The sequence below is a fragment of the Phytophthora cinnamomi genome (genome assembly GCF_018691715.1).
Source record: "Phytophthora cinnamomi strain GKB4 chromosome Unknown Contig49, whole genome shotgun sequence".
Lineage (NCBI taxonomy): Eukaryota > Oomycota > Peronosporomycetes > Peronosporales > Peronosporaceae > Phytophthora > Phytophthora cinnamomi.
Genome location: NW_027150982.1, coordinates 672,954 through 688,006, shown reverse-complemented (window position 1 = coordinate 688,006; position 15,053 = coordinate 672,954). Strand labels below are relative to the sequence as shown.

Genomic DNA, 15,053 nt, shown 5'->3' with positions numbered 1-15,053 from the left:
CCTGCCTCGTAATTCGGCGAGCATTTCACCCGGTTGGCTTCTACCATGCGTGTGATGCCGGCTCTGTCGGTGTCGCTGCCGTCCAGCCGCAGCCGGCGGCGTTCGTCGGTATCACGGGTGCCAAGCAAAGTCACAATGCTGCTGCGGCAACGTGGCCGCGCAAGCTCGTCGGAATTCATTACAGCCGAGAATCACAGCGCGTTCGACCCCAGCTCTCGCTTTATTAGAATGTGCCAGCAGCTCCGACTCGCAGCAATTCTCTTTGAGCTCGCGACCATCCCATTCCTAGCAGCATTTCGCCCCGAGGCTACGCGATCCCAACTTGTCGCGGTGTACGTGTGTGAGCTATTATTTTGTGCAGATATCTACGTTCAACTCAACACAGGCTACTACGAGAACGGAAATGTATTACGCGACGCACGAAAGGCAAGGCGAAAGTATCTCTCGTCTCCAGCTTTCTTGGCAGATTTACTGGCGCTTGCTCCGCTTTCTGTGGTATTACCGAGTAGTACGACTGGGTCACGCTCGATAGCGTTGTTAGAGATGCACAAAGTTGTGCGAATTTGGCGCTTGCCGGCACTAGCTTCCAATCTTGACGACCTATACGCAAGGCATTTTGCGTCACTCAAGCTTACCAAGGTGCTCGGATTTACGCTGTTATTGACGCATTTCGTGGCTTGTGGTCGTTTTAGCTTTGGCTACGATAACCCAGCGTCGGGCGAGGAAACAAATCACTGGTTGCCTCATGCCCCGCCTGATGGGCATCATACTGCACTGAGACAGTACTTGATGTCGTTGTTTTGGGCATTCGGACTACTTACGGGAGGCTTTGAGGGTGAACTTCCTCGATATAACGCCGAGTTCGCGTTCACGATTGTTGTCGGGCTTTGTGGATTTACGCTTTTCACGTCACTATGCGCGACGTTTTTCCTGTTATCCAAATGCGAAGATGGCGACGCCGAGCTGGCCGAGGCGCGTGTGAACCAGTTTCAACACATTTTGGCTTTCCACCGAGTTCCTCTTCAACTACAGGCGCAAGCTGTCGATTACCTACTACGATATCACACCCAAGCCGAAGCGAACGACCGAGAAGCTGCACGTCGTCTTTGCCCTTCGATCTCAGTGGACATCCAAGTGGAACTTCTGGAAGCCACTGTCGCCCTTGTACCCGTGTTTGCCGGGTGTGACGCCCTATTTATTCGTGCGGTGACACGGTTACTTGAGCTGATTGCTCTGCCTGCGCGGGTTGCTCTCTTTCGTGCTGGAGACCACGGGGATGCGATGTACATCGTTCACACAGGAGTTCTACATACCGTGGTGGGTGGAGTGAAAGTGCGCGAACTGCGCAAAGGGAGCTTCGTCGGTGAAGTCGCTGTGTTCGCTCGACAACCACGTACTGCCACGGTCATCACGGCTACATACTGCACGTTGTATCGACTTTCACGAGCTGATGCCGACAAACTTCTCGAGGGATATCCACAATACGCCCAAGTGATTACCCATACCGTAGCCGAAATGCTTCAGAAAAACAGCACGGTGGAAATGATGTCGCCGCCCCCGACCGGAGCATTAACGGAAAACCCTCGAGGAGATCAAAACTCAAAACCGAAGTTGGCTCTGTCATTTGTACAACTTGTACGAATTAAACAGCTTCTTCACGCCCGTGTACTAGCAAAGCGAGGAAGCAAGCGCAAAGTGACGGAAGAACCCACGCAAGCTGTCGTCAAAATCCCAGCGCAAAATGATGAAGTGATAAGTGATTCTCTCCTGCCTGAAAAGCCTGTTGTAATTTCACCGATACCACCTCATCTTCCACCACTACCAGTAGCAGCCCGTATCACTGCGGAAAGCTCTAACGCGCTGCGGCGTTCCTTACCAGTGTTATCACTACCAGTAGCAGCCCGTGTCACTACAGAAAGCTCTAACGCGCCGCGACTTTCCTTACCAGTGCCACCAAATCTCAAGGCTTCGCAGTGTGATCGTTTTCGCAGTGACAGCGTTCTATCTTCTCGAAAGCTAACAAACAACTCACTACTCCCCACTTCGAGCAAGATATTTCCTGTTATTCCTCAAAGCACGGTAGGTCTTGGTACTGCTACGACAGATCAATCGCCAGCAGGAATTCGTCGAAATAGCCGGCGGGCGTCATTTCTTGCCTCTGGTATGAACAGATTAACTATGTTTCGCGATAACTTGTTCCATGAGAACAAGGTCAAGCCGTCTGATGCTATCCAGGGTTTCTACGAGCAATTTCCCCATCTCGCGGCATCTTCAGCTCCACGTCACCGCTGGTGGCATCGTTTTCTTATGAATCGGGGTCTGGATGCCGAGTCGCATTGGCGAATGCTGTGGATTGCTGTGGTAGTCGCGGTGACTTGTTACAACTGGGTGATGATTCCGTTGCTACTTTCGTTTACAGCCTTGGACGATTTGTGGTCAAATGGTTTTCTCGTTGCGCTCAACATTGTGACTGATATCGTGCTCTGGGCAAGCGTCTACAGTAGCCTGCACTTGTCTTTCTCTGTTAACTCCGAGAAGATTTTGGAGCCCACACGGACAGCTGAACGATACGTAGCAAGTGGGCGATTTCTCCTTGACCTATGCTGCTCATGGCCTTACTGGATATTTTTCCCGGCCATGTTCACTCACCCTGCGCTCCGGCTTCCCAGGTTAATCGGAGGGTACCGATTGCGTGGATATGCTGCCGAAGTTGTTGCGTACTTTCGGCTAAATAGTCGGCATAAGCTGATGCTTCTTGGGGTGTTGTTTTTGATGCTGTACCATATTGTCGCCTGTCTGTACTTCAGCACGACATATCTGGACGGCTTCAGTACAGGCGAAAACCAGTGGCTCCCGTCAGAAGATTTGTATATTCAGCGAATAAATGCTACCCATTTCGAAACAATTTCTGGGGCTGTCCTTGCCGCAGATAGCACTCAAGTTCAAGAAATACGTGCTGAACAATATTTCCGATCCCTGTATTACGCTGCTAACGTTTTGGCTGCAGTCGGCCGAATGGTAGAGCCTACGAGCGATACAGAGTATGGTGCTGCATTGATATTTATGCTGAGCGGATTTTTCATCACCGCGATTGTCGTGGATCACGTGCAAAAAGGTTTTACCGCTTCGGCGCTGGAGCAAAAAGAGTTTTTCGCGGCACGCGCGCGATTCCAGCGCTTCCTCAAGCGCCAGAACGCCCCGCTTTCTATTCATCTACGCGTAAATTCTTTCCTGGACTTTTGGTGGTCTGCTCATCGCGGTGCTATTATCGACGAATTGCTCGAGGACCTCCCAGCTGCCATCAAGCGCGATGTTGTTCGCAGCATTTGTACTCCAGCGATGGACTCGTTAGAAATGCTTTGCAATGCTACGGCAACACCTCCCACCCCTGAAAACGACAATCCCGAACCTATACAGGAAACCACTGAAGCGACGACCCTCGAGCACTTGGAAGATATTTTCCTAGATAACCTGAAGTTTGTTCTATACGGGCAGGGTGAAATCATTTATCGACGCGGCGACTACGCGGCTGGGCTCTTTTTCCTGTTGGAAGGCAAAGTCTCGGTTTTGCTTGATGGTGAAGTTCCTCGTCATGTTCCGCTCGGTGGGTTTTTCGGCACAGCAGCAATTCTGTCAACTACCTCTCGCGATAGACGCGAGAGTAGACGGCGCTCTAGCGTTAGGTCTGCTACAGGTGTTGGGTACGCTGAGCGCGTCACTGCTGTGAGTGGCTGCATCGTCGTGTATATATCACGTGAACATTTGCATGCGATGCACGGCCTATTGCCAACGCTTCCAGAATGCTTGCGCAAGTTGGAACAACGACTACATGATGCCCGCGTCGCCCGTTCAGCGGACTTAAGATCATTTCAGCCACGAGTGGTACTGGGTTTGAATAACCCAACTATGCGCCGAGCACTTCGACGCAAACAATTAAGTGGTCTCGTGCAATTGCTAGCGAAGAATCTGGAGTGGTGGCAGCGAGGCACAGCAGTGGACCCCGACTGGCCGTTTGTGGGCGTATGGGAGGCGACTATGCTAATGGCATCAACGCTGCAAGGAACACTGGTCATGTTTTACATTTGCTTCGGAGTAAATGAAACCGCACATGGACGTGCCTTTGCCGATGGAGTTATGGTCGCACTCGAGCTCTTGTTTGTCCTTGATGCGTATCTCCACTTGCGGTTGGGATTTTACGAATATGGAAACAAGGTGATGGATCTCGTCGTGATCCAGCGCCGCTACTTGCGCTCGGTCTACTTCGCAATTGATATAGCTGCTCTCGTCCCGCTGTTTATCCTCAACTGGACACTGACCACAAGGCGCTTGGAAGTACTCAACATCAACAAGATGTTCAGGTACTTCAAGGGATCAAGCCAATTTCGTACGCTGGAAACAAAGTACGTGAAGCTCACGACTGAACTCAGACTCCTCAAACTCGTGTACTATTCGTTTCTTGCTTCGCACATGTTTGGATGTATCTGGTTTGATTTCGCAGCCCATAAGTCTGGGATTCACATGGTTATGAGTGGTGGCAACGATTGGTCGCCAAGCTTCGGGGCATCGCTGTGGGGCCCGTACGAGTCATTGGAGTCGGCTGCACGCGGTCTTCAGTACCTAGCGTCAATCTTTTGGTCCTATGGTTTGATGTCCAATTCGAGCCAAGGCGAGCTGCCTAAAACTGTGGGGGAGTGTATCTTCAGCGTGATCGTGATGACGACGGGATTTTTCCTCTTTGCCTACGTCGTTGGTCACATATCCGACTTGATTGAGCTGCAAGACTCCGAAAATCGACATTTCGTGGCGAAGCTGAGTTCACTGCGCCAGCTTCTACGTCACTTTGACTTGCCACCGCGCGTCGAAGAGAAGTTCAAGAAGTACTTTTTCTTCAAGCGCTTTCATTCCATTACGCAAGAGCACGTACTCGAACGTGTGCTTCCACCGTCACTGGTAGTAGATATGCGCATGTTTCAGCTGCAGCCGATGATCGTTAAGGTAGCATTTCTTGTTGGAATGGAGGATTCAGTCACTCGCATGCTTGTGTCGCTTTTTACTCAAGTGTTGTATGTCAAGGATGAATTCATATGCCACTTTGGAGAAGAAGGAAGTGAAATGTTTTTCATTTACACGGGTGTACTCGACATATATATCCCATTGCTACCCAACGGAGGTGGCAGTGCGGCAAGTGGTCGTGCTACTATCTTCCCTTCCGCTCCTTCCGGTGCTCGTGTCAGTCTCAGCGGGCTACGCAAAGTAAATGAGATCACTGCTGGAAGCTACTTTGGCGAGGCAGCTTTATTTACGAATACGCCGCGTAATGCCTACGTGAAAGCCAACACGTCATGCATCTTGTATAAGTTATCGCGCCACTCACTGGAGTTGGTATTCGTTCGCTACCCTGAATGGCAGCAGAAGGTTTTGCGGATCGTCAAAATTCAGCAGCAGCAACAAAGATTACAGCGCCTGGCCTACGAAGCACAAGCGCCCGATGGCGGAGCCTTAAACCGCCGTCGTGGACTTCGCCGCACTGCTTCGCGTATGGACCTAGTTAATGCTCGAGCGGAAAATATCGAGCAGCTCCTTCTAAGTCACCGAAAGGGACCAAACTCATCGGAGGACGCCCCTCGTCGGTTGAAGACTTGGATAGTTCAGCAGTGGCGAAAGCTCCGGGCAGCGAAAGTGGTCGTACGATGGGTAGTTCCAGCTTTACGTTCACTGCAGTCAGTAGCAAAACAACTAGCGCATGGAGCGGAGATTCAAAGCCCATTCTACCTTCAGTGGATGAGATTGGTGTCTATCTGCACAATGTACGTGGCCGTGATGGTGCCATATCGTCTAACGTACGATTCACTCGACCGGTGGAACGTGATTCCTGTGTGCTTACGGATTATTGAAGCGCTATGCGAGGTGGTATTCTGGCTTGATATTTGGTTTCAATTTCATATGCAAACGAACCAGGCAGCTATGGAACTGTATGAGCAGGACCAACTAGTGGGGTACAAGCGTGAACGGCTTGCTCTCGATTTGGCGGCTACATTTCCGTTAGACCACTTTGCGACCAGCTTTTCGAGTGGACCTTACCGACTAATGCTGTGTAAATGGTTGCGCCTTAACCGCTGCTTGAAAGTTATCAATATCGTGTACTATCGCAATGAAATCACGCGACGTAGCGTATCATACGAGGTGAATCGCGCACAAACTCTGTTGCTGTTGTATCTATTGGCGATGTTTTGGACTTCGTGTGCGTATTTCGCGGTTTCGATATACGATGGTTTTGGCACCGAGTGGCAGGACTGGCTGCCGTCGTCTGTGCTGGATTCAGATGACCCATCGCCAGATTTATTGATGTTGAGACTCTTCCGAGGTTTGGCGTTCGCGGTCACAGCGTTTGTGAAGAAAAGCAGAACGTTTGTGCCCGCATCGCAGCTTAACTTTGGTTTCACGATTGTGATATCATTCATTGGCCAGCTGATCATGGCCCTCATGATCGCTGAAATGGCCAATGTGTTTTTGCTGTACATCGATAACGAAGTGCAGTTTCGCAAAAACCACCTCATCGTCGAGCGCTCTCTGGCACGTTGGAAAGTCAGCACAGCGCTGAAGCAGCGTGCTGATAACTTTCTCACGTCGTGGTGGTCCTCTCACGCAGGAGTTGACTATCAGCTTATCTTCGAAGACCTTCCTGCAAGCGTTCGAACCGAGGGCATCATGGTCATTGCCAAACAACCACTCAGCTTGTTCATGTACCGTGTCTTTCGTCCGCTGATACGCGGTGGAATTCATGGTGATGCGGACTCTGAGAGTGGCGATGCTAATAAGGGCGAGGTCAAACCTAAAGGCAAAGGTGCTGGTGCAGAAGTAGTTGAAAAACCTGACTACAGTGTCAAGTTCCACCTTGCCAACCTCACGTACTCAATCGCCAAATTCCTTCGGTTTGAAGGATATCCTCGAGGAGAAGCAGTCATTGTGGAAGGTAGTGTGTGCAAGGCCATGTATTTCGTGGTTCGCGGATATCTGTTGTCCAAGAGCGCGTCCAATCCGCTGATGTACCCCGCTAGCCGCTTTCGAGGAGGAGATTATTTCGGCGAAACTGGAATACTTGGTCATTCCGTAAGCCTCATGACGGTGACAACGATCCGTGCTTGCGACCTGTTCGTCCTGAAGTCCGATCACCTGCTACAGGTGCTTCAGTCACACCCGTATTTTAAGCTGGTATTGGCAACTGCACAACTTGCTGTAAAACAGAAGAAAACCTCGAGCAAGTTTGTTACCGAATGGTTAAGTAGCAACGATGACGATGAAGACAACGAGAGCAGTGATAGTAGTGACGGTGACAGCGACGATGAAGACGGTGAGGATGAAATGGACGAAACCAACACAAACGAAGGAATCGTGAGTGAAAGCGCGAAGCTGAAGCAAGGGAGTCAACAGCTGAAGCGAGCGCTGAGGGGGGCGTCCCCAGAAGTGATGGAGGCGTGGGAGGACACATTTGAGCTTTTCATGGAACTGCTAGTTCCGAAGGGGAGCATGGGCACTGCAGATACCTTCACCTAGAGGCTCGCAGCCTATCAACTTAGAGCGAACCACCGAATAATTGACGCAGTAGCAGAAAGTTTTGATTACTAAACAGTTTCAGTCATCCGCCTCCATCATATCTTCGAGGCGCATAAGGATCTTGGTCAGGTTGCTCAGCTTGGTCTCGAGCCGCTGCTCTGTTTCAATAAGTCGCTCCTGGAAACTCTCCTGCATATCGAGTAGGCGAAGCAACAGCTCATTGTCCGGCATGATTAAATGAGATGAGCTGCTGGACACTGCTAGTGTTGGCTGAGCGAGGCCAGCCAAATCACCACTAGGCCCACTTTGAGGTATTGCATCGATAGCTGCATTTGTGTCGACATTCCTTGGATCAGGGGTGGCAAGAGTAATGCGCGAGGCCGAAGGATGAGACACGATGGTGCTAGAATAGCGGTGCCCAAAACTGTCTGTGCGGGCTTTGCTTTGCAAAAGCAGTTCTGTCGGTGAGGGCGCGGTGGTGACAGCGCCTGATCGATGCCTTGTATGTGTGGAGGACGGGCGGTGGTGCTGATGGAGACCAACGCCAGGCACGACTAGTTGATTCATAAAGGCACGATTTTGCAGAACCTCAAGGTCGTTGCGAAACTTGGCGAGTTCGTCGTCCTCAAGCATGCCGCTGTTGTCCGTGTCGTACACGTTAATTATGTCGTCGATATCGAGATGAATCCCTTCTGTGACAGCATGAAATCGCTCCAGGATGGCCTCGATCTCGTTGCGACAGAGCATGCGCTTTCCCTTGAGGAAGTCCACGTTACCCTTCATGGTTTCATGCATGACGGATTTCATGACTTTCTGGAAATTGGTGCCGATGACCGTGATAGGCAGCGCGAGCACCAGCATTCCCGCGAGAACAGTGCAACCCCCTACCACCTTGCCCATCCAAGTCACAGGCGTCATATCTCCATACCCCACAGTTGACATGGTGACGATACACCACCAAAAGGACGTGGCGATGCCTTGGTATGGGTTTGGATCCACGCACACGCAAGCCTTGCCAGTCTCTACCGCTGCTACCGCGGCGGCTACAGATACGGAATAAACCACATCGGTAGTATTAATGTTTCCAGAAGAATCAGTGTCACACTTGCCCATCCATCCGTCTGCACGACAACCATCGTTTGTATACTCGGCGAAGTAGATGGCAGACGAGAAAATTATCATTGCGATCGACATGAGGAATATCAGCATGGTCAGCGGCTTTAGGCTTATGGCGATGGCCTGTGTGAAAACTTGGATTGCAGACGAATACCGTGACATCTTCAGTACGCGTGCCACACGAATAAGCCGCACAATACGAATGGCCCCGAGGGACCCAGCCTTGTCGATTGCCAACAGGGACTCCATGTAAAAGGGGAAGACTGCCACAAAGTCTATCCAGTTGGAGTAATCTGGAAGTGTGAAGGAGATGTCGTCAGTACATGCATCTTCGACGCATAAAACGGAGACCAATTACTTACCTCGGAGGAACATCATTTTACTGGGGCACACGAGAAAACGACTAACGAGCTCAAACGAGAAGACGGCAGCACAAATTTTCTCCACACCGTTAAGCTCTGGCGTGTAAGGATCGAAAGCAGCCTCCGTTTCAGCGACAAAGGCGAAGGTGGACAATACGATGAATCCATATATGCTCAGCGAGAAGTAGTACGCGGGAGTAGACGACTGAGGGTCCTCGAAGAAGACCCAGATCTTTTGCATGCAACTCATAGGCTCTTCAGTGTCGTCAATGTGAGAATCAACCTTCGAACCTTGTCGCATTAGATTTCCCTTTGCAGCTTTGGCTACGTCGACAGGTAACTGAGGATTACTGGTTTCCGCTGTTGTGACTACCATGGCCTCCTCTGGTGTCGGTGTTACAGACATAGACCGCCGACTGCGTACGCTCCGCTGGCTTCGCTGACTCTCCACAGTTCTCATCCGTGGAAACGACGGGAGATGAGATTGAAGTCGGAATATCCGGGAGCTGTGCAGCTCTGTTCTGCGTCTGGCTTCGCGTTCGATCACCTTCGAGAGCTTCAAAGCTGTTTCTGAGAGCTCGACGGGGCCTCCAGAATCTCGCATGGTGATGGCGCTGCTCTTGTGCTTCGATCAAACCAAGCAAATGTCACCAGTCTACAGTAAGCGTGGCGATGGTGACCTGGACGCGTCCAGAGCACCCTCACGCTAAACAGCAAGCTGGGCCCCTTTCACAAGAAAGGCACACATGGCACAGCAGTTAGTCCTAAAAATATGCAATGGTTTCGGAGAGCAACACGTTAGTATTATTGCGAAAGCTCAGCCCGAAGCTGCTATGTCTGGAACCTGACTTCTTGGACCAACCGCGTGCAGCCATCGACTCCAGCAGTCTATTCATGAAATGAACAAAATGATTCAAAGTTGTGCAGTCATCCAGAGCTGCTCTCAACTGGTGGCCGATTCCTCCTCAGGCTTGGGAACTTCTACTGTCGCTAGTACCTCGGTGGTGGTATTAGCCTAAGCAGCAATCTCCGCTCGCGCTGCTTTGGCCAATTCCCGCCTACCCGCACGGTCAGTGCGCTCTGCTTCCTCTTCCTTCTCCTTTTTCCACTCCAAGTACGGCTTAGCCACGTAGTCGAACGGCAATACCTCCATAGTGCGTAGCCACTTCGCATACGTGCGAGTGCGCTCTTCGTGCTTCATAATATGGTCAAAGATGAAATCGCGCTTGAATTGCTCCACCGCCGCAGCAACAGCGGGCTCCTTCAGGTCCAACGGTGGGTGGGACGTCTGAATCGACTCGGCCATCTTTAAGTTGTACACCTCGAAGTGTGCTTGCGCCAAGTACAGACCTACACTAGGCGCCTTGGGCAAGTCCATCTTGGTCAGCTGCATGGCGCGCTCGATCGTCGAGGGGTCCGTGACACCAGACACGATCTCCACGGCCGTGCCGATCATCTTGCGGATGTGGTGCAGCAGGAAACTCTGGCCCACCACGCGCAGGCGCACCCACTCCATGTCGTTCTGCACGAACGGGCGCTCGGCCTCGAACGAAATGATGAAGCGATTGGCCTGAGGGTTGGTGGGCTCCATCTTGGACGTGAAGTTGTGGAAGTTGTGCGTGCCCACGTACTCCTTGAGCGTGGCGTTCAGCTTCTCCAGCGTCTCGTCACTCAGGCGGAAGGCCTTGTGCGCCTCCAGCGTCGTGCTGTCGATCACCACGTTGTGGTCGAAGCCCTCCTCCGAGTCGCGGAGGTCCGCGGGCCACTGCGCCGCGGTTTCTTCTCCTTTCTCCTCCGATTTTCCGGCTTCCTTCCCGCCGGAGCCGCGTGCGCGCTGGGCGAAGATGAAGGTAGGCGCCAGGTACTCGTACGTGCGCTGGTCGCACGTCATCTTGGCGTTGAAGTTCTTGGTGACCGTGACCATGTGCATCACGCGGATGTCCGCGGGCAGCGCGGCGTTCACCTTGGCCACGAAGCCGGCCACGTCGTCGCCCACGTGCAGCTTGGCCGTGAGCAGCTGGCCCGCCGCGTGCACGCCCTTGTCCGTGCGGGCCGCGCGGCTCCAGCCGATCTTCTGCAGGAAGCCGAAGTTGCTCTCGGCGATGCCGCCGGCCGCGAACAGCGCGCGTTCCAGCTCGGCCTCGATGGTCTTCACGCCCTCGTTCATCTGCATGCCGCTGTAGTTCTTGCCGCAGAAGGCCACCCACAGGCCGTAGCGGCGCTTGGTGGGCAGCGGCTCGGACGCATCGGCCGCCGGCCGCTGCAGCGGCCGCTGCGCCGCGTACGAGCCTGGGTGCACGGCCTCCGAGCGGTCGGCACGGCGGTCCACCCGCGTGTCCTCCGGCTCGTCCGGCCGGCCCTCGCGCCGCGCCTGCTTGTTCTTGCGGCGCACGGCCCAGTGCGTCTTCTTGCGCTTGCCGGCCATGGTGTCCAATGTCGAATGGCTGGCAATAATGGGGTTATTGCGAGTAATGAAAACGGTGGGAAATCGAGTACGGTGTACCGCACATTATTGTGTTCGGCACACTAACCTTGCATTAATGTGTGATCCACACCAACCTAGCATTATTGTGTGACGCACACCAACCTTATCATTCTGAGGGTCGAAGCGGTCGGACGGCGGTCATTAGCCAAGTCTCAGCGGTGGCAGCACGTTAGTTCTTAGGTCGATGCGCAGCCTGCAGACGCTGCGCCGCGCGGCCGTGCGCGTGGCCAACTGCCGCCTGGCGCCGCTGCAGACGCTGCAGGCGCGCGCGTTCTCGCAGGCGCAGACGCCGAGCGCCGTGGACCCCAAGGACATCCTGCGGCCGGAGCTGTCCGCGGACGCCAAGCCGCAGCTGTCGCTGGAGCGCGAGCTGCCCGGCCTGCCGCAGCTGAAGCCCGCGAGCCAGCTGAAGCCCCCTCAGACGGAGATCTCGGTGCTGCCCTCGGGCCTGCGCGTGATCTCGCAGGAGACGTACGGCCAGGCCGCCACGCTCGGCATCTTCATCGACGCCGGCAGCCGCTTCGAGGACGACGAGAGCGTGGGCGTGAGCCACCTGCTGGAGCACCTGGGCTTCAAGAGCACCACGACGCGCTCGCACGCGCAGCTGGTGCACGAGATCGAGGACATCGGCGCGCTCACGACGTCCTCGTGCGGCCGCGAGCAGATCATCTACACGATCGACCTGCTGCGCGACAACGTGGAGAAGGGCCTGGAGCTGCTGGCCGACGCCATCCTCAACGTGGACCTCGTGCCCGACGAGATGGAGGGCATCAAGGCCATCATGCGCATCCAGACCGAGGACCTGATGGAGAACCCGCCGGCCATGCTGCAGGAGTTCATCCACGCGGCCGCCTACGGCGCCGACACGCCGCTGGGCCGGCCGCTGCAGTGTCCGCTCGACAAGATCGACGCGCTCACGGTGGACAAGGTCAAGAAGTTTCGCGCCGAGCACTTCGTGGCGCAGAAGATGGTGCTGGCCGGCTCGGGCGTCGACCACGCGCGGCTGGTCAAGTACGCGGAGAAGTTCTTCGCCGACGTCCCCGTGGCCCCAGCGGGCACGCCCATGGCGACGCCCTCGAGCCCTGGGACGCTGGAGCCCGTGATCTACACGGGCGGACTCTACCCGCTACCGAACCCGGAGTCCGAGTTCTCGTACGCGGCGCTGGCCTTCCCCACCGGTGGCTGGCACCACGAGGACCTGGTTCCTATCTGCGTGCTCCACACGCTGCTGGGCGGCGGTGACAGCTTCTCTGCGGGCGGGCCCGGCAAGGGCATGTACTCGCGGCTGTACACGAGCGTGCTGAACCGCTTCTACTGGGTCGAGTCGGCCTTCGCCTTCTCGTCCATCCACGCGGACGTGGGTCTGCTCGGCATCTACGGCGCGTGCCTCCCGTCGCACACCAGCAACCTCGTGGCGCTGTTGTGCAACCAGATGCTGAGCGTGGCCAACCGACCCGTCGACGCCATCGAGCTCGCGCGTGCCAAAAACCAGCTCAAGTCGTCGGTGCTCATGAACCTCGAGTCCCGCATGATCCTGTACGAAGACATCGGTCGTCAGCTGCTCACGTACGGCGAGCGAGAGACGCCCGAGTCTGTGTGCGCCAAGATCGACCAGGTCACGGCCGCAGATATCCAGCGAATCGTGAAGGAGGCTATGCAGAACCCGCCCAGCCTGGTTTACTCGGGAGACATCCCTCGGTTCCCGCAGTATCAGCAGGTCGTGGCTGGCATTAAGGAAGGACTGAGCGAATGAGTGGGTGCATTCAATCGAGCAGATCAATCCGGTTGAGTGGCGAGGACTCCATCCGCCGTAGGTAGGCGAGATGACTAAATAAACAGTAGGAGGAACTTGTTGCTCAGCCAGAAAGGGAAGAAAAGCAATAGAAAAAAGGCAAACTGGAATTATATGGATTCGTGGATGCTGGTAATGACGGATACATGCAAAGAGAGCAAAGTATGAAGTGGCGAAAGCCTTGGAATCGGGCAGAGTTGAAGTTTGTTGTTCGTTTCGATGTCGCTGAAATCCACGAGAAGTCGAAAGAAGAGTCTGCACAGGTAGCCTAGCACTGTGTTTTAAAGTTCTTCATGACTCGGGGAACCGTGAGGAGCTTCGCCGAGTGTTGTGCTGTCCCTGGCTTTTCAGTAAACACTGAGGTTTCAAGCTGGAGTTGATCAAGTGGACTCGATGCAGTTTACCACTACCTTGGACATAGTGGTCCAAAGAGAGACTAAGCATGGAGCGAGGATACTTGTCGGGGTTCAGCATTGCTTCAGCAATCACAGCGTCACTCCTGCTGGACTTAATGATACGTTTTCCTCGTTTGTGAAGTATAATTGCTGCCGTGATGAGTATCATTACCACTCCACAACCGCAAAAAGAGGTTGTGGCGTTGATGTGAGGAATCGACACCTGCACATTGACGCTGTTGGAACTACCCAAGACATCGACAATCCACCAAACGACTTCGTGGGCAGTACTCCATTCTGCATAACATAGTGAAATGCAGCTGTATAGGGCATTTGCAGACTTTCTTCAGCGTACAGATGGTTTGTCATCACATTTTTGATGAGCATATCCGTAAAATAGTCGCAGTTATCTTTGCTAATACTCGGAAGGTATGTTGTTGTCGAATTTGTAACTACTTCAAAGTTTCGCGGAAATAGAATGGAGGGAGGGGGGTTGTCGACGCTAATTATTTTCTTCCAAGCAAAATAAGGCTCCGTTATAGCGTAATCACAGAACGCTGTCTGCATCTGGTGGGTGAAATTGTTGAGCTCTCCAAAGGATAATTCAGTCCGGCGCACCAACGCGACCTTATTTTGCTTCTCAAGAGAGGGTGTGGTAGCTCGAATTCCTTCGCACCCCGTTTGATCGGCGGTTGTTGTGTTGATATCGCAAGTTGCATTGTATACACTGGCAAGGTCGTCGATCTCCCAACTGAAGATTCCGATCGTCAGCGTAAAAGTCATTCGAATTCCCGTTGCAATAATTGTAGGAGGACTCGAATCCTCAAAGTCTAAATCCTGTCCGCCAAGTCGCTTTCCGAGAGAAACAAGTAGCAACGAACAATCAGATTTGTCGTGGAAATCAACATCGACGAAGGTATAACTTTCTCTGGCGACTCTCCTTGACTGCATAATGTGCTTACGTTGATGCCAGGTTTGATTTCTGCAAGCGCAGCACCAAACAATCCAGCCACGTTTGGCAATATGCATCCATCCCTGGAGCACCACTGGCGTGTGATCAAAGGAACGTTAACATCGCTCGAATTCTTATGGTCAATGCCGAGAAGCCAATCGATTTCGCAACTTCGAAGTATTGGAAATCTGCCTCGACCTCTTCCTTGATGACGGAGCTTGAGTCCGCAAAGAGATGACCAAGGATCTCACTCGAGGCCTCCACGCTATTGTCACCCGCGAAGCTCATGATATCACGCATAGATGTAACCGTGTCCTCCCTTTCGGCAGCGCTATTACCAGTCCATTTCTTATACACCGGATCACGGTTTCTGCGCAAAAATTCACAGAACGTTTGG

The 15,053-nt window shown here is 53.4% G+C and overlaps 4 protein-coding genes across 4 annotated transcripts; 2 read left to right on the top strand and 2 right to left on the bottom strand.

Annotated features, from left to right (window-relative positions):
• Nucleotides 1-6,345: 6,345 nt before the first annotated feature.
• On the top strand, nucleotides 6,346-7,554 carry IUM83_08223 (Voltage-gated Ion Channel (VIC) Superfamily; the record flags this gene model as incomplete). The annotated part of the gene is made up of 1 exon (XM_067932583.1): nucleotides 6,346-7,554. The coding sequence occupies one exon, from the start codon at nucleotides 6,346-6,348 to the stop codon at nucleotides 7,552-7,554; it is 1,209 nt and encodes a 402-aa protein (XP_067789973.1).
• Nucleotides 7,555-7,632: 78 nt separating this feature from the next.
• On the bottom strand, nucleotides 7,633-9,273 carry IUM83_08222 (Voltage-gated Ion Channel (VIC) Superfamily; the record flags this gene model as incomplete). Its single annotated transcript, XM_067932582.1, has 2 exons — nucleotides 7,633-8,963; nucleotides 9,033-9,273. The coding sequence occupies 2 exons, from the start codon at nucleotides 9,271-9,273 to the stop codon at nucleotides 7,633-7,635; spliced, it is 1,572 nt and encodes a 523-aa protein (XP_067789972.1).
• Nucleotides 9,274-9,790: 517 nt separating this feature from the next.
• IUM83_08221 (tRNA pseudouridine(38-40) synthase) lies at nucleotides 9,791-11,457 on the bottom strand (the record flags this gene model as incomplete). The annotated part of the gene is made up of 3 exons (XM_067932581.1): nucleotides 9,791-9,796; nucleotides 9,877-9,920; nucleotides 10,095-11,457. 3 exons carry the CDS (start codon nucleotides 11,455-11,457, stop codon nucleotides 9,791-9,793), a joined length of 1,413 nt encoding a protein of 470 aa, XP_067789974.1.
• A 244-nt stretch (nucleotides 11,458-11,701) lies between these two features.
• Nucleotides 11,702-13,270, top strand: IUM83_08220 (mitochondrial-processing peptidase subunit alpha-like; the record flags this gene model as incomplete). The annotated part of the gene is made up of 1 exon (XM_067932580.1): nucleotides 11,702-13,270. The coding sequence occupies one exon, from the start codon at nucleotides 11,702-11,704 to the stop codon at nucleotides 13,268-13,270; it is 1,569 nt and encodes a 522-aa protein (XP_067790127.1).
• Nucleotides 13,271-15,053: the final 1,783 nt, after the last annotated feature.